Source organism: Pongo abelii, chromosome 7 (assembly GCF_028885655.2).
Source record: "Pongo abelii isolate AG06213 chromosome 7, NHGRI_mPonAbe1-v2.0_pri, whole genome shotgun sequence".
Lineage (NCBI taxonomy): Eukaryota > Metazoa > Chordata > Mammalia > Primates > Hominidae > Pongo > Pongo abelii.
In genome coordinates, this window is record NC_071992.2 from 116,046,091 (window position 1) to 116,070,802 (window position 24,712).

Here is a 24,712-nt window from a genome sequence, read left to right on the forward strand (position 1 = left end):
TAGTTTAAGGAACAGAGAAAAAAGACTTGAAGTAGATAACACAGTATAACCAGATCATGAAAGGCTTTGCATGCCATTTTAAGAAGTACAGGCTTTATCTTAACCCTCTAGGAAACAGGGAGGCACATGAACACCCTAAGTAGGAAAGTAACATAGTTACTTCTAATCTGTGTTTTAGAAAGGTTCTGGAGCAGTCTGGAAGATGTAATGGTTGCTTGCCAGCTCATGAGCTGGTGGGGTTGGCCGCTCACATTCCAGAAGCAGAACCATCACCACACTCTGGGGAGACCGGCTGTTAGCTCAGAGCTACTGCTATCACACCGCAACCAGGTTTTATGTAAAAATTACTAACTCTCTGAATGGGATACTGTCCCCATCACATGCAGGGGCCAGGGCAGGATTTAAAGCAGGTAGTTACCAATTACTTTTGGTTTTTTTTGAAACTGAGTCTTGCTCTGTCCTCAGGCTGGAGTGCAGTGGCGTGATCTCGGCTCACTGCAACCTCTGCCTCCTGGGTTCAAGCGATTCTCTTGCCTCAACCTCCTGAGTAGCTGGGACTACAGGCACACACCACCATGCCCAGCTAATTTTTGTATTTTTAGTAGAAATGGGGTTTCACCATGTTGGCCAGGATGGTCTCAATCTCTTGACCTCGTGATCCACCCGCCTTGGCCTCTCAAAGTGCTGGGATTACAGGCATGAGCCACTGTGCCCAGCCAACAATTACTTTTATATTTAACATAAAAAGCAAAACTGCAGCTGAGAAAGCCTAAATGAACTCTTCATGGCTTTACAGCAAGTCCCCTAATGAGCTTACAACAGAACTCTGGAGTTATGACTATGCAACTGCTTTAAACCTAGAACTGACCGTGTAATTTCTTTTCTTTCTTTTTTTTTTTTTTTTTTGAGACAGAGTCTTGCTCTGTTGCCAGGCTGGAGTGCAGTGGCACGATCTTGGCTCACTGCTGCAACCTCCGCCTCCCGAGTTCAAGCGATTCTCCTGCCTCAGTCTCCCAAGTAGCTGGGCGCCACAACGCCCAACTAATTTTTCTATTTTTTAGTAGAGACGGGGTTTCACCATGTTGACCAGGATGGTCTTGATCTCTTGACCTCATGATCCGTCCATCTTGGCCTCCCAAAGTGGTAGGATTACAGGCGTGAGCCACCACACCCAGCCACATAATTTTAGTTAAGGCTTACTGTGGATGCTGTGGACTGGCTCACTCAGGATCCATTCCAACCTCCTGAAATGCAAAGCCTGGAAAAGTAAAAACTTTATTTCTCAGACTCCTTACAGCTACGATTTCATGTGTGATTTACGTTGTGCTACTCGTATGCACTTACAAAAATACTTGAATTCTGAATGGAGTTAGTAGGCAAAAAGGCAGTGTATCCATTCTAAGGAAGAAAGTGTATGTAAGTACATGAAAGTGAGGAGAGGAACGGTCAAAAAGAAGTACTTTACAGAAACAGCACCGTAAAAACAACAAAAGGAAAATTGGAATTATGTTTATAATAAAATGGTATTCAATGTTTCTATTTATTATAAAAAAAGAAATGTGAATGTATATGTAAAAATGTTTATACTTTTTAAACTTAAGAATTTCTTTCTATGGAATTAATTATAATAGAACAGAGATCTTTCCAGGGGGTAAATAAGTGTTTTTGTATTTGAAAAGCCATGCATTAGCTTAGATCCTAGAAGGTCCTTAAAAGCACTACGATGCTAAGATGATAAAAGTGGCAAACAACCGTTTCAAAGCTTCTCTCAGTAATGCATTTTACCAATAGCAAAATGTTTGAATTACCAAGTGCCAATTATTGCCCTAAACCTAGAGGATACAAAGATGAATAAAACATTATTTCTGCCCTTGAAGGAACAAGTACATGATCTTTCATTTTTTGTCTATGATGAAAGGTCAACAAAATACTGAAATAAATTAAAACTTGTGTAAATGCAAATGCCAAGGGCAAATATGTCCCCAGTGACAAGGGTAGTAATACTAGAATATTATGTCTGGTCTGGTTATCACACTTTAAAAGGGATTTGGCTAAACTAGAAACTATCCAGAGAAAGATAAGCAGAATGATTAAAAATGAAAGAAATGTTGGGCAAATCACTGCCTTACTGAGACATATCAGTAAAAAGAAGTTGTAACTAGATAAATCCAAGGTGCTTTCCATGTTTGATACTCCATCGCTCCATGATAGACGTTCCAGGAAAAAAGTCTATATCTTCTGCTCTTTAGTAAGATCACTCAGCCCCACTATTCCTTTGTTAGCTCATTCATTTATTCAATAAGTATTTAATTATTATTATCATCATAATATCCTATTTAATATATTGAGTGAGCCAATACAGGGCATCCTCCAGAAGGCCCCAAATGAAATGAAAAAGACACAGATCCTGCCTCAGAGCACACATAATCCAGGAGAGGAAGACAGATAAGTAAATATAAATAGGCAATAAAGACCCATCCTATGAGGGGAAGGGATATGAAAGTCAGCACATAAGGTGAAATCATATTTAGTCAAGATTATCCCTTGAAATCTTGAAAACATCCATAAAGTTGTCTTCAACAATGTTCTCAAAAAGTTCATGAGTCAGTTGTTCCTCTGGATTGAAATGGGTCACTGATTCTTCAGTTAGGGACTGGATGAAGGGATGGACTTGTATTTAAAGCTCACGCTGTACACAAAATATGTATGTTTAACACTAGAATCACCCTTAGCATGATGATATGACAACATACTGTAAGAGGCAGGAAGGATGACACTCATTGATGGAATGGCAGTTTCTCATCTTCCATCTCACACCCTCTCCAGGGCACATATGCATAGACTGGTACAACAGACAAAATCATTGTCACTCTTTAAATCACTCTTCATGTCACTCTTTAAACCTCACTCTCTCTGCAGAACATGAGTAGCTCAATTTGAATAGGAATGGATGTATATTGAACTCCAGTTTAACACAGAACAAGCACAATAGAAGAACGTACAAAGTAATGTGATGGCACAGAAGGATTCATTAACTATTAATATATTCTAGAAATTAAGGAAGATGTATAGGGAAAGTGGGCTGCTAGAGTTGAATTTTAAGAATGAACAGGCAATGTCAGGTAGACAAGGGAGAAGAGGTGAATTCACAAAAGTAATAGCCAATGCATCAAGATAAAGGAGCATGACACCTACCATGTACCCACAAAAATTAAAAATAAAAATAAAAGATACAAGAGCACAAAATAATAGGTTACATTTGGTGAACTGCAAGCAGTGAGACATATTCAACTTTAATATTTTAAGGGAGAATAGCAGAAATAAGACTGGAGAGAAAGGATGAGTTCATTGAGGACCTACTATCATATGCTGTAACCCTCAACTTACACTGTTGAACCAATGATTCTCATAGTGTGGTTCCTAGATCAGCAGTATCACCATCACCTGAGATCCTGTTAGAAATGCAAATTCCCTCCTAAGCAAATTAACACAGGAACAGAAAACCAAACACCATATGTTTTCACTTATAAGTGGGAACTAAACATCGAGTGCTCACGGACATAAATGGCAACAATAGACACTGGGGACAACTAGATGGGAGAGGGAAGGATGGAGATAGGGCCTGAAAAACTACTGGGTACTATGCTCAGTACCTAGGTGAAGGGATCATTCATATCCTAAGGCTCAGCATGACGCAATATACCCAGGTAACAAACCTGCACATGTACACCCCTGAATCTAAAATAAAAGTTGAAAAGAAAAAAGAAAGATAAGCAACTTATCGGTCCCCTCCGTATAACAAAATCTCGGGAAGGAGTTCAGCATTCTGAGTTTTAACAAGCCCTCTGATCATTCTAACGCATGAACATGTTTAAGAATCACTGCTTTACAACAAGAAGGAGCCACTGAAGAGTTTTAGCTGAGGAGAGGCAGAATCCAGATGAAGACAAACTGCAAAGCCACATTCTGTTGGTTACTTCATGCTGACTCTCATGGGTATTCGTATATGAGGTGGTGCCAGCCGTCTGTGTTTGATACCCAGGAGAAAGAGCCCTGGTCTTTCATTAGTACCCAAATTCCTGTTGTTTGCTTAAAAAGAAGCTCTCTTAAACATCAAGTCCTTTGTTTTAACCATTTCTAAGCTTATCTATAAAACTTCTATAGTTTAGTAAGTAACAATACAAGACACATAGGGTATGGGAGACAGAAATGAATGATGTAGAAAGTCTTTTCTCCAAAATGCTAAGTTGGCTGATTTAGAGAATGCTCAACCTTAAATCATATAACAGGAAAAACTTTCAGTTTAAGCCTCAAACCCAATCCTCCACAAGCTGTTACAGACTGCTCTTTTCCTTACTTAATTTTCTTATTTCAAGGATATCATTTTCCAAATATTCCAAAATGAATTGACCTGAAGGTGGTGAAAGCTAACTTTGTAGTACTAGTCATCCATGTGTGAAAAATATTTTCACAGAAAAAGCAAGTGCATGAAAATATTTTTACCAGAGTAAATTGCTGGTTCCACATTTCTTTGAAAAGGGGAGAGAAAAAAAACCTGTGAATAATTAGTGACGTACTTAAACTGCCAGCCCAGCACCAGTGAAACTTACCGGGTGCCAAATTATTTAGCTGAACAGTATTTAAATTAAAAACTAATGACTAGGTTAATTTAATACATGTTCATCTCTGCTCCAACTCTGTCTTTACTAATTGAGCTCCAAAGCTATATTTTAAACATGCATCCCTAGTCAGTGAATGGAAAACATCTGACTACTTGAATGTAACAAGTCAGTTACCAATAACAACTTCTTTTAATCTAAGCTTTATTGTCATTTTAGATGTTTAACCATAAACTGTTTACTAGACATAATCACCAATGGGATGGAATGAATAATGTGCCACATAAAATGTATAGAAAATATCCTTAGTTAATAAATGAGTTAGGTAATTTGAGTGCTGTATTTTTTAGCTACAAGTCTTATCAAAACACCCAGAGGTATAAACACTGAACCAAGCAGTTTCCTAGAGCTTTATCAACACCTGTAAAAATCAATTTCTGAGTATTTAGATTTTGGCAAGAGAAGACCCAAACCCTTCATCCCCCTTCATCCCATGCATTCCTCCAAAATATACTCTCTCTCTCCCCACTGGCCCCCCACAACAGTCCATCTAGCATATAACTCCTTCATAAAGCTGCAAGAAATTATAATTGTTTACAGATTTTAAAAAGTGTGGAGAATCAGTCCAAAAAAAGAAGTTATGGTAAAATTCCAACAGCACATAGCTAAGCATGGTCTGGCAAACACATGACATACCTATCCTTGCGAGGAGGGTATAGAACAGGCCACCCCTTCAGCTTCTGCAAACTATAAATGTCACAAACATTTGAAACCACCCACATAGGACCAACCTAAATCTATGTGGGCTCATCTACTCAATCCCACAACAGTCACTAAGCATAAAACACACAAAACAAAGCCAAAAGGCAAAAAATGTTTTCACACTATAGCACAGAAGAAAACTTAATAAGCAAACACTTGTCCATAAAGAGTTGACAGCAAAAAACCTCCCAGACACCAAATGAAAACAATATCTGAATGTGAACTTGGCACAAGAACAAACGGAATGAAGTTATGAAAGCTAGGATTTGGAAAGTGCCATAATCATTTATAATAGCAGCAACTGTCCTGGATTCCCCTCATCAAAAAATAACATGGAGGCAGGCTACCAGCCACAAGTTTCAGGATCTTACAATGTGTCCCAAGGGTACAATGGTGTAATGGAAAGAAATAGTGTAGGGGCCAGAATGCCTGATTCCTAGGCCCATTTCTACCACAATCCAGTTATGGGACCTTGGGCATGTCATTACAGATAAGGAAAAAGTCTCAGAAGTCATCTCAGAGATGACCTAAGGGCCCTATAGTCTATATCTACGCTCTAGGGCTTAGGCTATTGCTTTTGGTGGGGGCTGAGGGTGGAGGTGGGTGAAGAAAGGAGGCAGGAGAAAAGATTAGAAGGTTTACTTGTTTATATTAAGGATCTTACATGGAAGATGTTGAAATAAAAACAGAATCATAATCAAGAAGCTTTGGGAGATACAGAAAAGACCTGTCCTTGCCCCAGGAAATTTACAATGTAGCTCCTGAGATAAAATAAACAGAGAAGGAAATTTTCTCTGGTCAAGAAAGTCCAATCTTCCACCATAGATATATATACATAGAGATACACACACACACACACACACACACACACACACACACACACGATATTCTCATAAGATGATTTTCTAACCTCTACTTGAATGCCTCCAAGTTTACTCCTTCACAAGTCAGCCCATTTAATTGTTAGAAAACAAATTCTAAAGTTCCTTCTTATGGTGAGTGAAAATCAAATCAATTTCTCTCATAAATGCTGGCCGTGGTTCTGCACTCTAGTTTCACAGAATATGTTAACCCTTCTTCCCCAATCAAATCGTAAAATATTTTAAAGGGACTACTCCATTTCACCCCTGCCACCCATTCCCAAGCCAGGTTAAACACCAAACTTCTTTCAACCCTTCATTTGACATGGTTTCCACAGTGATCATTGGCTAAGTCTCCCTGAGTCTGGTTTGGCAGAGCAACTCTTAACATATGGCACCAAAAATGGAACACAACAGTCTAAGTGCAGTCTGACAATTCAACCCTATTCCAAGAAACATTTATTGAGTGCTTTCTGTGCTCCAGACTAATATTTTTCTTGATTTTGACTACATTTCTATTAATGACCCCTAAAACCACATTAGCTTTGTTTGTTTTGGTCCATTTCACACTATTGGGATAAGAGCAAGACCAGATTGTCTTATCCAAATCATTAGTTTACTCCTCTGCTACCAGTTCTATAGACATCACAGCATGATGGGACAATCAAAAGTTATCTGAACCTGTGTGGACCATTATTTACTAGATGAGTGACCTAATACTGGAACTTGCAACTTTTCATCCAAGTCTCTGATAAAAAGAGTTTTAAAAAGGCAAAGCCAATGACAGATTTGTTTGGCACATAAGATTATCCTCTAGATTGACCATCCACCAATCCCATTAAAGAGTGATTGCCTGTTATGCTGCAGGAATGGAGGATGAGATAGTCTAATTAGTGAAGGAAAAGAAAAGTGAAGCACTAAACCTATGCCAGGTGCTTAATATACATTACCTCACTTGATAATAATCTTGTAAGATAGTCATATTTCTTCACAGAGAAAGAAATTGGGGAATTAATTAAGCAAGGTTTCTAAGATCATGCCGGTAAGAGTGGAAAAGCTGGAATCAAACACAGTTCTCTCACTCCTAATACCAACAATTACATGGTGAGATTTGAGCATGGGAAGAATAAGTGTGGTCAAGATGGATTGGTGGGCTAGCGGAGGCAGGAAAGAGCATGCAGGATGGCAAAAGTAATGTGAAATGAGATATAAAGGTAGAAAGATTAAGTTGAAGCCAAATTACGAACAGTCTTGAATTGTATACTAGCAAATTTGGAATTCAGTCTGTAGGTTATTAAAAATCAACCCCTGCTGGTTATGGCTAGTGAACCAGTTCAAATATCTGAAAACTAATTTCACAGATAATGATAAGGTCTTTGGAGACAAAGCACTATAAGTGGAGCATGTGTTGAGGTTGTTATTTTAGATAGGGTTGTTAGGGAAGGCTTTCTAAACAGAAGGGATTTAAGTCAGGGAGAAAGTGATACAGGTATCTCAGAGAAGAGCATGCCAGGTAGAAAGACCCTGAGTATATTTGGCATACTCATGTTTGAGAAGCATAAAAAAAGTCAGTCAGGTTGGAAAGTAAGTAAAGAAAATAAGTAGAAAATAAAGATCAAGAGATAGCAAGAGCCAGATCACATAGGATTCTGGATTTTATTCTTAGTGTAATGAGAAGTCCCTAGACAGGGTTTTGAACAGAGCAGGAAGTAACATGATTCAATTTATTATTTTTATAATACTTTATTGAAATCATAATACATTAATTTATGGTTCCCTAAAATACCAGTCTATAACTATCCAAAAAAAGAAAGATTAGTTTGGCATACTTACTCTCAGTAAACCCATACTGGCTTCTAATTCTTAGCTAAGTGCTCATAAACCAAACATTACTAATCTGTTCTAGAATTCTGCCAGACACTTAGTTTGAGAATACATCATTCCTTCTCCTCCCTGTCCCCAGATTCTTTTTTGAAAACCCGTGACAACATTTTCTCTTCTCTTGTCTTGTAATGTGAAGAATGGGTAATTAATTGGTAGACTGTGTGATCCCGAATGTAGATACAAGAGGAACTCAAAAAAAAAGAGGAGGTAAAAACAGAAGGATTTGGAGAGATGGAAAACAGGAAAAAGGCATCCCAGGTCAGTGCTTGGGACACACAAAGGGGTCAAACTTCAGGTCTTGCTCAGGAGGGATAAAAACATTACTACATAAAATTCAATCGAAATCACACTGTCATGTCACCTAAAGTCTAAAAGGAAACAGAAAAATGGCAATGTCTATTCTGACTGGGTGGCAGGATTATCACATTTTTGGTAAACTGTCTATAATATTATGTCATTTCTATAACTTAAAATAGATTTTTTGAAAAAGAAAGTTAAGAGAATTTATTTCTTTTCCAAAACAAGTCGATGTAATCACAAATCCCAAGACACTGAAATGTAAATGTTAAGAAACCGACATTAGATCTATATAGAGATTTTTCTATTTAAAATTTCACAAAAATGTACTTGTTTTGGAGGGAGAGTGGAGATTGCAGAGCCCACAGGAAAGACTACATAACCTGGAAAAGCAAAATTCTGGCAATTTTGTCATGCTACTGGGTCTTATATAATATACAACTGGACAACAAAAGTTAAAGAGTCAGACCAAACAAGAACTCCTTGAATATCCTGTGGTGTTGCTCAGGCTTGTTCTTGGAAAGGAAGCAGGAGCTTTGGTGTGTCAATCTAACTTCCATAATGGGTCCAGAGACCTAGCTATGCCCAATAGAGAGAGTACAAAATTATTTTAGAAAAAAAAAATCACAAAACAAACATGCATGCATGCATAGATACATATATATATAATATATAAAACTAATCTATACAAGAAAGTACTGAATAGTACTTTCCTTTCAAAGGTATTTCCAGTGTTTAGGCTTTAAGAGACTTCACTTTTATGGCACACTCCCTTTAAAATTACTTGTGATTTTTTTTTATGTTTCAAATTTTCCCTGGAAAACAGTTTCATAACACAATAGCAAAAACCTTTTCTTATATGTCTTTTAACCAGCATTCCTTATTAACTTTATTTTCATACAGCAAGATAGGTCTTTTTATGACCCCTCATTTCACTTTTCCCCAATTCCTTGATGTGGTTTGAATGTGTCCCCCAAATTTCATGTGTTGAAAACTTAATTCCCAATGCAACAGTGTTGGGAGGTGGGGCCTAAAAAGAAGTGATTAGGTCATGAGGGCTCTGCTCTCCTGAATGGATTAATGTTGTTATCTTGAGAGTGGGTTGGTTATCAAGAGAGTGTTATAAAACTTGTTTAAAGTTTGTTACAAAAGTGAGGTCAGCGCCCCTCTTTCTCCCTCATTCTCTTAATCTCTGTTTGCCCTTCTACCATGGCATGATGTGGGAGGAAGGCCCTCACCAGATGCAGCCCCTTGATTTTGGACTTTTCAACTTCCAGAACTGTGAGCCAAATAAATTTCCATTCCTTATACACTACCCAATCTCAGTTATTCTGTTATAGCAGCATAGACTATATGGACTAGGACATCCCTTAATACTCACAATACATGTTACTGCTGTCTATGACTGAAACTATTAATTGGTATCAATCTATGTTACACCAACGATAGTGTGCCAAGTCCTATTTACTACTGATATAAAACTCTAGTTGCCTTAAATACAAATTCCACTTTAAGATTTATCCAAGAGGATGAAAATAATTGCTTGAAAGCAAAAAATTAGTTCCTTGACTTTTTTGATATTTTGTCCTTATTATCTCTGTCAAAAGTCTCTTAGCTGGGCATCATGGCACATGTCTGAAGTTCCAGCTACTTGGGAGGCAGGAGGATCGCTTGAGTTTGAGAAGTTGGGGCTGCAGAGAGCCGTGATCATACCACTGCACTCCAGCGTGGGCGACAGAGCAACACACTGTCTCAAAAAAAAAAAAAAGCCTAACATGGTGCCAAATACAGCTGAACCAGAGTTTGTACAGAATGCTTTGTAATGGTTAGGAAAACTCCAGATTTCTTCAATAAGAATAATTTCTAAATATGATTCAAATCCAAATGATTAACTACGTAAAAAGATAAAACCTTTACCTAAATGCTTTAATATTTTTTTAAAAAGCATTATCCCTGATAAATTGGTTTCACAAGATAACCCAGTGATTAAAATATTTTGCTTTGATAATATATATTCAATAGATCATAATAATAAACTCACTGGAAGGCTTAGGAATTCATTAAAGTAGTCTACAAGGAAATCGTCTGTTGCCAGAGAATCTTCCTGCAAAAAAAAAAAACATAAAAACACAGTATTATAATTACACGTTTTAAATCATGCCTATATTATTCTCTAATTCTGCTATGAATTTATTATCACGTAGATCTTCAAATCTCTTTTAGTCAGTCAATAGTGAACTCTCACTATAAACCGAACACAGTTTATGGTGTTTTATAGTCTCCTTCCAATCTCTGAAAGGAAAAAATAAGAAAACAGAAGGGGGCATACTCTTAAAACACTTTGCTACTATATTTAGTTGGAAAACAGAACACATGAAAAATATAGCACAACACTTAAATGAAACATCAACAAATACAAAATAATACCACCACATGGTAAGTTTCACACAGACTTATTAAAATATATATATATATCATAAAAATAAAGGCAGAGTCAACAAGCAGCAGTGTCTGGAGCCCAAATGAAATTGAGAGTGTAAATTTCTTGAATTGCCCAGTGAAAGTGATAAAAGAAGTGAAGAAAATGTTCTACTGTCCCCCCACCCCAGAATGAGGTACATTTTTAAATCTGGATCCTGCTTCACTTTTGCATGAGGAACGTTTGACAATGCATGTGTTCTAAGAATAAAGATTGTATACATTTTTTCCATAACTATCTCATCCACCAACATAGCCACTTTTCAAATTGGCAAAATTGAAAAGCCACTGCCAAGAACAAAATTTCTCTTCCAAATCATAAGACACCTTATTTTATTAGTAATTGTTCCATTATGTCAAAAGCACATCATGGCATACTGTTGTATGGTACATGTGTTTATTTTGTTATTCATAACTATACTTCAATTTTGCAAATCTAACATGAAAGTTAACAATATGACACAATGCTATTATTTCCATATGGCTGATTACTTTCTTTTTATACTGGCCAATTTTAAAAAATTTATTGAAGTATATAGTGCTATAAGGAAGACACTATAGCATATTGCATCTACTTTGGAAAGTAGATTTTCAGGGTAATTTCTTTAAGTAATTGCAGCATCAGAAGAGAGTTATAAACAATCACTTATAGAATTTATATCAAGAAACTTACTAGAAACCTTAAAACAAAAGGTTTAGTTTTCTAAAAATTTCAACTGATTAAAATAACAACAAACTAAGGATTTAATAAATTTACTACCTTAGTAGTAGTACCTTAGTAGCATGTGCTCAAAGAAAGTCCTGATTGGCAAAGTCTAACAAAGCAGAACAAGGCAGATATCCTTTTGGGGGAAGCTATAAGGCACTTAATAACCTATCAAACTTTACCTTTCAAAGTTAATTTAATAATTCCAACTGTATTTAGTGGACTATCTAGTTTTTGCTAATTCTTATGAGAAAACATGTGAATTCTGGGTAGAAGGCATTGTGCTACAATAAGGGTGGTCAAATTTGGCAGTACTGGATCACATGATCAAAAATCCACAGATGTGAACAGTGAATAGCTTAAATAATTTACAGTAGTGCAATACAATCCCTTGTTAGTTTTTCTAAAGTATACATTTCATTTTTAATTTTTAGCCGTAATACAGAATATGTATTTCATTGCACCAGGTGGACGTATTGCCTAGAATTGCCACATTGCCTGAAATTTCTAATTTTCAGATTCATATGTTCATTTCCAGACGTCTTGCACTTCTAAAAGATTCTAACTCAATGAACTGTCTGAGATGAGATACCCGTTTTATTTTTGTTTTTGTTTTGAGACAAGGTCTTGCCCCGTCACCCAGGCTAGACTGCAGTGGCGTGATCTCAGCTCACTGCAACCTCCGCCTCCTGGGTTCAAGTGATTCTCGTGCCTCAGCCTCCTGAGTATCTGGGACTACAGGCACATGCCACCGTGCCTGGCTAATTTTTGTATTTTTTTGTAGAGACAAGGTTTCACCATGTTGCCCAGACTGGTCTCGAACTCCTGGCTTCAAGTGATCTGCCCGCCTCGGCCTCCTAAAGTGCTGGGATTACAAGCATGAGCCACCATGCTCAGCCCTGTTTTGTTGTTGTTTTTTTCCTTAACGTATTTCAGATAGATAACTTTGAATGAATAATTAGAAAATGAAATAGAAGATACATATTGCAATCCCAATTTTTTGTTATTAAATTCAACAGATATAAATATACTCTGTCAAACTGCCATAAAGGTTCTAAAAGTTTACTCTAGATTCCTGAGCTCAGCTCATCTCACCACGGACTGATAAGAGTTCTCAGGTGGCAGCAGTAGCACTGCGCTAACCCCTTGGTGACTTGACATTTCCTAGGCATTCAGTCATATCCTTTGGTTTGCACTTACAGAAAACTATGAAAACCTCAGGTATTATCGAATACATCAAAATCAATTATTTCTTTTCTAAAATTGTGCCTTAATTTCTATCAATATTAAACCTCAGCAATTCCATTGATATTGCGTAGCTCCACAATGGGAAATAAGTGTTGCCTCCAAGTGCGATCTGCTCAACCCACATGTGGCACTTGAGTGGAAAGGCTTGTCCTTCTCCTAGTAAATAAAGGAACCTATTTTCCCACTGCAGTTTCTAGTTCAATGTGTTCAAAATATCTTGTCACATCAGTAAGCAGTCTTGTAAACCCATGAGTATCTGATAAGCCCTTTACACCACAAACCCTTTAATTAAAAAAAAAAAAAAAAAAATTAAGGCCTTGAGCTGAAGAAGTAGCTCAGTTACTCTCAAAGAGTTTCCACAATCCCATTACTTGGCTATATTAAAATGCTCTAAGTCTCTATGCTTAGGTTTAACATCTTCCAAATAATCAATAAACTGGTGATGGTTAATGGTACAATCAAGAAGAAAACTGAGTTACAATCGTTTCCTCCATTACATCATTCCATAAGCCTGACTGCAAAATTTGCAACACAGATTCTCTGTTGAATGAAGGTAGGAACACTTCTTCAGAATTGAATGTACTCTTGAAACCTGTTTTTTCATGTATTACAGGTGTGCCGTCTGTGAAAATGAAGTCAGCTTTTCCATTTTTAGTCCAAACTTCTCAAATGTCTTACTGAAAGTGGGTTAACAAAATAGTTTATGTGTGCTTGCTAATTATGGCAGGTAAAATGTTTTGCTTGAAGTTATTTTGCTGCACCTTCAAATCAGATGAACTACAATTTTTTTTTTTTTTTTTTTTTTTTTTTAGACAGGGTCTTGCTCTGTCACTTAGGCGCTTAGCTAATTTAAAAAAATTTTTTTTTTTTTGGTACAGACAGGGTCTCACTATATTGCCTATGCTGGTCTTGAACTCCTGGGCTCAAGCAATCCTCCCACCTAGACCTTCCGAAGTGCTGGGATTACAAGCATGAGCCACCACACCCAGACCAATTTCTTTACAACTCTAAAAGATGCAAGATATACAAAGACACTATAAACAAGGAAGAGGAAATAAGATACAGACAAAAAAACTACAGTTCAAGAAAGAATATGATACATGCCATAAGGGAATTACAATATAAACTGTTTCTTCCAAAGGAAGGAAAGACGCTATCTGGTAAGATGAATCAGAAGAGACTCAAGTGGGAAAAATGGCATTTGAAATGCATTTCAAATAACTTCAAATTCTGTATTTAGTAATATAAATATGAGGGACAATAATGCTGAGGACACAGATGAACACATGAGCAAAGAAGAGAGGCCAGAAAGCAAGACAGCATAGTAGGTGTCTCTGGGGAATGGGGGCAAGTATCAACTGAGAAGGAGCTTGAAGAACTTTCTAGGACTATGAAAATGTTCTATGTATGCATTGGAGTTTGGATTACACAAGTGTATACATTTGTCAAAACTCACCAAATTATTCTTTAAATGTTTGCATTTCAGTGTATAAATTGTGCATCAACAAAAGAATCATAAACTAATATTGAATATTATAATAGTTCATGATACTCACGAAGTATTTAGAGGTGAAGTTTATCAATGTCTGTAACTTACTTTGAAATGCATAAAAAAATAAGATGGACTGATGGATGGATGATGAGATAGGACAGCTGTGTGAAAAAGCAAATGTAACAAAAATTGTGAAATCTTAGTGGTAGGTATATCAGTGTTCACTATACAATTCTTTTAATTCTTATATGTTTGAATTTTTTCCTAGTAAAATGTTTGGAGGGGAGCTTTATGTACAAGGAAATAAGATCAAGTTTCTCTGCACGTTATGGACAGGCTTCTTAGCCTTCTGTGTATTAAATATCAGATTCTCAAATCAGCATCGTTGCCTCTAGAATAAATTCCTGGTTATCTGACCATCTTCTGACTACTACTCTGGAATCCTGTCCACTAAAGGACTGACCTCTGGTTCACCGTCCTGTCCATCATATGCCAAACCTCATCTTTCCTATTCCTTCTTATCCACACCACCCTATGGGTCAGTCTTCCTAGCCACACCTCATTTAATACAAGGAATCCATTTGTTCCCCCAATCTCCAATCCTTTTCTACCACAAAAAGGGCTTATGGTGAATGCAATTTGGCTCCTGCCCACTGTCCAGCCTTATCTCATACTACACGCTGTGGTCATAGCAATTTTTTTATAGTTCTGCACCTTGGCACATGCTGATTATTCTGCCCAGAAAAATTTTCCCCCTTATTCATGTACCTATCTTTTTTCTCCTCCAGAAGTCTGGAGTAGTGGTCATCTATATTTCCCCTATAAAAACCTTTATCACTTCATACTATAATTATTTACATGTCTCATCCACTGGATTGTGAACTGGAGGAAAAGGGCTGTTTCCTATTTATTCTTTTAATTTCTCAATGCCTTTAGATAGTAAACGTTTAGAACATTTTTACTGAATAACTGAATGATTACACTGAGGACACGAAACCTAAAGAGAAAAGACTAATAGCTTTAAAAAGACTCTAACGAATAATACTAATTAAAAGAAGAGATATTGTCAAAAGAGAAAAAGGTCAGAAAAAGAGAATGCGAGGTGAGACAAGCTCCACAACACATCTTGTTGAAAGTATAGCTTGCCTAGATCAAGGCATTTTTGAAATTTGAAAACCAAAAGCCCATATATCAGATCCCCACTGGTTTGCAAAATTATATTTTCTTAGAAATGAAGTCTATGAAGGAGGAAGATATTAAAGTGGTTCATGCAATGAGGAGCAAAAGTATGGACTCTGCTTTTATCCTCCAAAGATTATCATCACAGATTACATCAGTATCTATCCAGAAGTACTTTTCCATCGGGTTTCTGTTCTCTTCTCCTCTCTTCTCTCTTCTTCTTCCCTCTTTCTTCCTTCTTCTTTTCTCTTCTCTTTTCTCTTCCCTTTCCTTCTCTCTGTCTCTCTCTCAACAAGTACCCAAAAGGCTTGAGAAGGTGAAGGAAGCTCTGGACGCTCCCCCGCCCCCTGCCCACTTTAATTTTTTTATTTTATTTTGGGTTTTTTTGTTTTTTTTTTTTAATGGAGTCTCGCTCTGTCATCAGGCTGGAGTGCAGTGGCACAATCTTGGCTCACTGCAACCTCCACCTCCCAGGTTCAAGCGATTCTCCTGGCTCAGCCTCCTGAGTAGCTGGGACTACAGGCGCATGCCACCAAGCCCAGCTAGTTTTTGTATTTTCAGTACAGACGGTGTTTCACCATGTTGGCCAGGATGGTCTGAATCTCCTGACCTCATGATCCACCCGCCTTGGCCTCTCAAAGTGCTGGGATTACAGGTGTGAGCCACCGTGCCTGGCCCAGACTCCCTTTTATCCAATCAATTTTATCCAATCCAATATTTTGAATTATACCTAGTAGGCTTAAGACAATCCATTAGGCACAAATACCCTAAGGCTTTCTCCTTGTACAAAGATCCTTACAACTCAATAAACTCATTTAAAGCAGAGAGTATCTCACACCCTTGGTCACCTTGTCTCCCATTCTATACTTTACGGGTAAAAAGGGGATGTGGCAAGCTTCTCTAAATCCCAATGTACTTTTAATTCAAACCTCACACTTAACTATAAACTGCTTATCCTTTTACTGTTTCACATTAAAGGCCATCTCTCTGATCAGAAGGTATGCTACTTTGGGGACTAATGACAATGTTTGTCCCCAGTAGTGTCTAATATGGACATACGTTGAAAAAATTGCTTAATAATATACTTATTTACTAACTTATCAATGGGACTGTTAACAGTTTCTGTAGTTCCAAAGAAGCATCAGAGAATTTTATTCCTACCCAGAGTAAAGGATTCCATAGAGATGAAAGAATTTCAAACAGCATAACACTTTACAAAGGACCTCTGGGACCTGTCTTAGTTTCCTAAAGACTTGTTCACAACACTTCTGGCCCCTAGCTCTGCAACCTCTTAAAGAAACAAGAACAGGAGAAAGTAGGGGTAGTACTTAGGTCTAGCCCTATCTTCCAGTGTCCATATAAAGCTGCCTAGTGTGTCAGCCCCAGTAGGCTCTCACTGTTCATTTAACCCAATCATGTACAATTTAACATATTTTATTTGAAAAAAAACCACCAAGTGGTCATTAATTGCCAAGTAACTAGTCTTGTTTACGAGGACTGGAATTATGGACTTTTATTCTATATAGTTGTCCCTTGGTATCCATAGGGGATTGGTTCCAGACTCCCCACAGATACTGAAATCTGGGGATGCTCAAGTCCCTCATATAAAATGGCATAGTATTTGCATATAACCTACACCCAACCTCCCATGTACTTTAAATCAATTCTAGATTTCTTACAATACCTAATACAATGTAAATGTTATGTAAATGGTTGTTATCCTGTATTTTTAAAGTTTGTATTTTTTTCCGATTTTTTTTTTTTTTTTTTTTTTTTTGAGATGGAGTCTCACTCTGTCACCGAGGCTGGAGTGCAATGCCACGATCTGGGCTCACTGCAACCTCCACCTCCTGGGTTCAAGCAATTCTCCTGCTTCAGCCCCCCAAGTAGCTGGTACTACAGGCATATGCCATCACGTCCAGATAATTTTTGTATTTTTGGTAGAGACGCAGTTTCACCATGTTGGCCAGGCTGGTCTCGAACTCCTGACTCAGGTGATCTGCCCACGATGGCCTCCCAAAGTGCTGGGGTTACAGGTGTGAGCCACTGCGCCTGGCCTTTTTCTGAATATTTTCAATCCAAGTTTGGGTGAATCCACAGATGTGGAATCCATGGATATGGAGAGTCAACTATGTTACTGTATGTTAAAATAATGAGAATGTCTTCATGCTTAGGAAATACCCTATGTTTATTATCATTTCATTCAACCTGTAAAAATAACAAAATACAAATTTGAACAGACTAAAAATTAGTTAAAAATGAGTACCACTTTTAACAACTAAAATACAAGTAAATACTGCTTAAAGCTAAAGTTTATCTTAATTTGATGGTAAGATTACAAGGTAGTCTCTTTTTTAACTTTTCCTTTTTTAAACAGCTTTTAATCCACTTTTAAAGTTAACAAAACTGTGGGTTTTCTAAATCAGAAAACCTTCAACAAAATAGATCATTACACTACAATGTTTTTACTCCATAAAGAATTTTCTTTCCTGGATTCCATTTTTTGATGGAAGACTTGATAAAGACTTTTTTTGAAGCCCCGCACACTTACTTGCATAGTTGCAAACCAACTACTTTTAAGGCACAAGAAAAAGGTATTATTTTGAATGTAAAAGTCAGGTGCTTAAATCTTCGCTATTAATGCACTCTATTTTAATGATAAAAAAATTTAAGAGTCACTCTCACTTTAAACTTTCTGAATGTGTACTTTACACCTTACTTTAGCTGTAAGTTTAAAGTGACAGTGACTCCTAAATTTCTTTTTTTTTTTTTTTTTTTTTGAGATGGAGTCCTGCTCTGTTGCCCAGGCTAGAGTGTGGTGGCATGATCTCGGCTCACCGCAACCTCTGCCTCCTGGGTTCAAGCGATTCTCCTGCCTCAGCCTCCCAAGTTGCTGGGACTACAGGCATGCCCGGTTAATTTTTTTTTTTTTTTTTTTTTGGTATTTTTAGTAGAGACAAGGTTTCACTGTGTTAACCAGGATGGTCTCAATCTCCTGACTTCGTGATCCACCCACCTTGACCTCCCAAAGTGCTGAGATTACAATCATGAGCCACTGCGCCCAGCCCTAAATTTTAATGCGTAAATTTTGTAATTCACTCTCACTTTAAACTTTCTCAATGTGCACCTTACACCTCGGTAAAAAATTAAAAATATATACAAGGTATGTGTCCCTGACAAACAAATAATTTATTCTAAATGACTTATTCTATCCTTTGAGGATGAACACCCCATGTTGAGGTTCAAATATTATTTTGCAGATGTTCATAACAGCATTGTACTTTTAGATCCACTGAGAAAATACAATATGAAAAAAAAGCTAGTATGAACACGGGAGCACAAAACCAAAAAAAAAAAAAACTACTTAAATAAAACAATAAAGCATTTTTCTCATGTAATCAAAAGCAGTTGTAATCATAAGACATTAATCATAAGAAATTGTGGCTTCCCAAATACCAGGGACCCAGGCCCCTCTGATCTTATGTCTCCACCATCCTCAAGATGCCACATCCATCTCATAATCTAAGATGACTGCTTTAGCTCCAGCATCACAACTTTATTCCAGTCGGCAGAAAAGAAGAAAAAGGGCTCATTCTTTCCTTCTACACTTATGTAAGTATTAAAGTTAGAATAGCCCAGCTTCTAACTGTGGCTCAACTAATTGCTAGCTGTGGGACCTAAGGGTCCATTATTTGATCTCTATAAACATCAGCTCTCCAGAGAAGTAGGACACTTCTGCCTACATCGTATTGGCTAGAATTTGGTTCTGTGACCACATTTGGCTGCAAGGGAAACTAGAAAATGTAGTCTTAATTTGGGATAGCAATGGGTCTAATATCTACTATGGAAAAGGAGAGAATGGAGTTTGGGGAACTACAGATCCCTGACACATTTTTCCTAAGAATATGTAATTTATTAATGAGAACAATACTTTCACACTTTTGAAAAACAGGGGTAAATACATGTGCAAGACATGTTAATTATTTAATCTATAGACAATACTTGGTTGAGCATATAAATTTGAGAATCTGGTTATAAACTGCTCTCAGCTAAAAGCTGCTCAGAGCTCACAGGCAGTCTGGATGATGTTAGGTTGGAAAGGCTTCATGGAGGAGATTAGCTGGGCCTTGAAGAATGTTCAAGATTGTGAAATAGATGGGGAAGGGCAACTGAGACAAAATTTGACAGCAAAGGCAAGGAGACAAGTGGGGTATAGTTTGGCTGGGGCAGGAAGCATGTGGATGTACTTTATAAATCAAACCAAAAACAGTAAGAATGTTGTCTTTATCACAGAGAAAAGCATTGGGAGGTAAGGTTAAAGAAGGCTGAAAAGTTATAGAAAAGGTTTTGAAGGCTAAAGCAAAGCATTTGACATTTTGGCTTTACCAGTTATGAGATATGTGGCCTCAGGCCCAGTTAGTTAACCACTGTGAACTTCGACCTTCTCTTCTGTGAAATGTAGGCAGTAATAACCACCTAATAGGGTTGTTTTGAGGCTAAATACTAGCATGTGGTTAGCATTCAATAAATACTAGCTATTAATAAAAGCTCTAAGCAAGCTAGTAACATGGTAATGATTTAAAAAATTAATAGCAATCTGATAGCCAGGGTAAGAGTGATAGGAGAAGGAAAAATCTGAAAGTAGACAGAGCAAAGGAATAGGAAGTAATCTAATACAACTGATGCTCAGGAGCTTGAATTTTATGCTTTAGACAAAGAAAAACTGGAGTTGGCAGAAGGAATATTGGAGGCAATGATATCAGTTAGGATTACTACCAAAGTCCAGACCCAGGGTGGGGGCCTGAAATGAGACAGTAGTTGTGTGGATAGAGAAAAAGATCTGGCTACGAAAGGAGCTTGGTAAATGATTGCAGGCAGGGGATGAAGAAAAGGGAAGAAAGAATTTGATATGAGTGACTGAATGGCCAGTGGCACCACAAAGCAAAATAAGAAGTGGAGGAAAGACAGCATGGTGTGGAGGGGCCTGGGGAGAAAAGTTCAGTTTAGACTGTTGACACGGACATTCAGATGATGAAGAGTCCCAATAACCCGCTGGCTATACAGAGCTGGCATTAAAAGTGGTGTCTGGCCTGGAGATGTGGAAGTCCCACGAAACAGGGGTACTGAAGCTATAGGAGGAGAAGAGGAGCTCACCCAGAGAAAGCCCAGAGAACAGAATCCTGAAGGTCAATACTTTCATGAGAAAAGAAAAAGAGAAGCCAGAAAGGGGGAATAATAATGAAAGATAAGAGAACTCGGAGACAGTGAAATCAAGCCAAGAGAAAGGGAATGCCTAAAGTCTTCAAGCTATCATGAGTTCAAGGATGGGGCCAACACCTAAAATAGTAAGTGGCGTGTTGTTGAGTAGTCTTCAGCAGTATGGGAAAAGATTTGCTGGCTTCAGAAATGCTCACCTCCTGCTGGAACTAAGAGTAAGTTCGGGAAGGCCTGGAGTAGCTTAAGGAAATTTCCCATGAAAAGCAGAGCTCGGCCTGGAACAGTGGCTCGGGCCTGTAATCCCAGCACTTTGGGAGGCTGAGGTGGGTGGATCGCTTGAGCCCAGGAATTCGAGACTGGCCTGGGCAACATGGTGAAACTCTGTCTCTACAAAAAATATAAAAATTAACCAGGCGTGCTGGCACGTGCCTATAGGGCCAGTGACTCAGATGGCTGGGACAGGAAGATCACCTGAGCCCAGGGAAGTCAGGGCTGCAGTGAGTTGTGATGGGGCCACTATACTCCAGCCTGGGTGACAGAGAGAGACCCTGTCTCAAAATATGTGTGTGTGTGTGTGTGCGTGTGTGTGTGTGTGTGCGTATATGTATATGTGTATATATATATATATATATATTTTTTTTTTCTTAAAGCAGAGCTCTGCCAACATGGCCAGAAGATGGGAGGAATTTCTGACTTGTTCTGTGTTACCTCTACCTTCAGTGGCTCTGTGTGTGTATGTGTGTATGTGTAGGTGTGTGCGTGTCTGTCTGTCTCTCCCAGCAATGGACCAGAGCTCTGGAAAGGTGAATGTGAAAGCCACCAGCACACACAGCCTTAGCCCTTTCTTCTCTCTTAGACCCTGCTAGACTGTGAACTTCTTGAGACTTAACCTCAGCATCTAGGACCACACTATGACTATACAATCACTCATGTTTGTTGATTGAAAGCCAAAAGCAAATAAGATAATTAGCCAACAAGAGAAGTTAGTGCTGGAAGACATAAATAAATAATAGAAGTGGTTAGAGCTCTTGGAATCAGACTCAGACCTTGGTAGGAATTAGGCTCTGACACCTCCTATTTGTCTGTGTAACCTCAGGCAAGTTCCTGAAACACTGTTTACAATGGGAATTACAATGGAACCCACCCTAAATGTAGCACTCACCTAAATGACAATGTATAGGATATATTTAGCAAGTACTTTTATTACTTAACCTCTCTAGAAGTCTGAAATGGGAGTATTTAGTATATTTGTAAAGGAATGATAAATTGACCACTCTTTATCCATCAACGCCATTTACTTATGTTTACTGCAACCAGGAACTGCACAGCCACATCACAATACAGCCATGGAGATAAAACTTTCCTATCATGGAGTCATTAAAGAGTTGAGAAATTAAATGAGGTCATTTATGTGAAAGAACTTTAATGATGAACAGCATCCACCATACGAATTAATTGGCCCCTTCTTAAAATTATGTGCCAGATAGAGACTTTAAAAAGATCTTCTACACAGTTATTACAATTGTTACTAAACCAAAACTCTGGCAAAAAGGAGGAAAGAAAACACACAGCTTTAAAGCTTCTATGATCTAATATTTGCTATTTTTTTAAAAGTCAAAGAAAAAAATAGCCCCTTGAAATCATACTTACAAATTCTTCTTCTGTAATAGTTGGTGGCTCTGAAACAAGACAAAATATTACATTATCTCCCTCAAATCTGATTTCCTTTGAGTAAATGAAATCATGGGAGGCAGCACCTAGCCCTACGTTATACACAGGCAAGCGTAGTACATTTCTGGCCCTCTGTTCATTCTCTGTACGTGGCTTGCATTTTAAGTTGGAATTCAAGGTGGAAGTGGGAAGGAAAGGCCTCTGGAATCCTACCTGGTCACTAATTCACTGTGACCCAGGAGTTACCCTTCTTCATAGACGGAACCCTCTATTATTCTACGTACAATATGCAGAATTAAGCGAGATAACGCGGTGCCAGCATAAACCGGCGAGGATGTGAAATTCGTCATAAAATCCAACAGGAGGGCAGTGAAGCCCTTTTTCCTCATGTCTGGGAGCGGGGATACCGCTAGGAGGGCAGGAGGTAAAGTCCAGAGGCTGGCGCGTGGTGCAGCCCCGACGCCGCGGGCTGATCCTCTGTCCCTGTGGGGCCGCCACTTACCCGCGGTGAGCCTCTTCTCGGGCATGCCGTCGCCGCTACCCGCGCCTGGAGCCCGCGCGGGCCGTCAGGGCCCTAGCGCGCGGGTCCAGCGCGGGTCAGGGCCTGAGCAACGCGGCAGCGGCGCGCGGACTCCGGAGCTACGCTGGCTAGCGTGGCCGGCGCCGCGCCGGGGTTGCTATGGAGCTTAGACAATGCGGCCGCCCCGGGAGGCCGAGGCCGGGCACTCAGGTGCCTTTCGGGGTTCCCAAGCTGCGACGGGAACACCCCCGCCGCCCCCTGCTCTCCCTTCCTCCTCCTTCTGGGCAGGGGCCAGCGCGGCGAAGGCTGGGGGCGGACGCGCGTGCGGACCCTCGGCGCGGTCACCCGGAAGGGGCGCCCTGGAGACGCCTGTGGCCCTCGAGACTCGACTGGCAGCGAATTCGTTACTGTGGTGACTGCGGCTCAGGCCGGTTCTTCTTCCACTACAGCCCGCCAGCAACGGCCAGGGAAACGCGGTGCTGCACGGGAGGGAGAGGCCGCGGGCACGCGGGGCGCCAGGCGGCCAGGACGGGTGGTCCCGGGAAGCGGAGGAAGTGGGGAAGTCAGGCCTCCAGTTTTCCTCATTCCTCAGGAGGCCCGCAACACACAGCTCTTGATGTCCATCACAGTTGTATGAAATGCTTGTGTAAAAAGTTAAATAATTCGCGGCCTATAGGAACCGCAAACTTCCCCAACACGTGTGTGCCAATCAGGACTGCTGCATTTTCAAGATAGCTAGGCTTAAAAATTACCGAGGAGGCCTCATGTTCACCTAACGTGGTACCTTCGTCTGTTAGGTTACTCAAGACTCAAGCCAGAAACCTAGGAGCTTTTACCTAAAACATACTGCCCGCCCCCCAAACCCTCTTATTCAGTCAAGCACTAGGTCCTCTTTATTCTGCCTTAGTGTTTCTGAACTCTGGAGTCTCCTTTGCGCTCCTGCTGGTAATAACATCCTTAGTACAGGCTCCATCTGAACTGTTGTAAAAACTTCCTAACTGGTTTTTCAGTGGTTGCTTCCAGTGGAGTTCAGCTTAAGCCCATTCTCCATGATGAATGCAAAATCATCCATCTGAACGCAAATCTGACCTGCTTAAAACCTTTGGTGGCTTTACATTTGCCTCCTACATTGTGGGAATACTCCAAGGCTGGCAGGGGCCCCACAGGTATATGAATGCTTAAGAAAAGAAGGAATAAGACAATGAGTGCTTGTATTGCAAGGAAACGTAACTCCCATCTAGTTATATTCATTGCCTTTGCCCTATTACATAGGAAAAGACAAAAATAAACCACTATCTTGGCCAGACAAAATTAGACGACCAAATGAAGTGACGGGATACTGGCAGAAGATAATGGAGAGGTGGGGGTGGGGGGACAAATCACAAAGGGCTTTGTGGGCCCTTGGTAAGGACTCCAGGTTTCATTCTGAGTGAAATGCGAACCATAGCAGAGTTTGAACAGAGAAATGACATGACTTCTATTTGAAAGAATCACTCTGGGTACTATCTAGAGAATATATTAATATTAACATGACTGGAAGCGGGCAAGAGCTAATGGTAGCTCAGACCGGGTGGTTCAGAACAAGCAGTACAGGTTTCAGATAGATTCTGCAGACATTTTAACAATAGAGCCAAGAGGATTTCCTGACAAGTTGGACATGGGGGTAAAACAAAGTAGTTGAGAATGACTCCAGATTTGGTCTGAACAGCCAGAAAAGTTTAGTTGCCATCAACAAAGTTGGGGAAAGCTGTGAGTGGACCACATTGAGAGGGAGAGTTT

At 39.1% G+C, this 24,712-nt stretch overlaps 1 protein-coding gene and 1 long non-coding RNA gene across 16 annotated transcripts in view; one reads left to right on the plus strand and one right to left on the minus strand.

Annotated features, from left to right (window-relative positions):
• The window catches only part of RGS22 (regulator of G protein signaling 22), a 153,058-nt gene extending 129,779 nt beyond the window's left edge, over positions 1–23,279 (minus strand). For 7 of the 15 annotated variants that reach the window (XR_008509427.1, XM_054519223.2, XM_054519219.2 and 4 more), the window contains exons 1-3: positions 22,916–23,149; positions 22,393–22,421; positions 10,464–10,526 (exon numbers count right to left, since the gene is read on the minus strand). Coding sequence is in view for 7 of the 15 variants with exons in the window: in XM_054519223.2 (XP_054375198.1) it covers positions 10,464–10,526; positions 22,393–22,421; positions 22,916–22,940 (117 nt within the window). In the remaining 8 variants the exon portion in view is untranslated. Of the gene's footprint in view, positions 1–8,891; positions 9,002–10,463; positions 10,527–22,392; positions 22,423–22,915 lie in introns of those variants that run through there. The other 8 variants (XM_054519220.2, XM_063726439.1, XR_008509428.1 and 5 more) reach the window with 7 other exon arrangements.
• On the plus strand, positions 7,983–14,764 carry LOC134761835 (uncharacterized). Its single transcript, XR_010140992.1, has 3 exons — positions 7,983–8,383; positions 13,733–14,014; positions 14,615–14,764. It is a non-coding gene; the product is annotated as an uncharacterized LOC134761835 (long non-coding RNA).
• Positions 23,280–24,712: the final 1,433 nt, after the last annotated feature.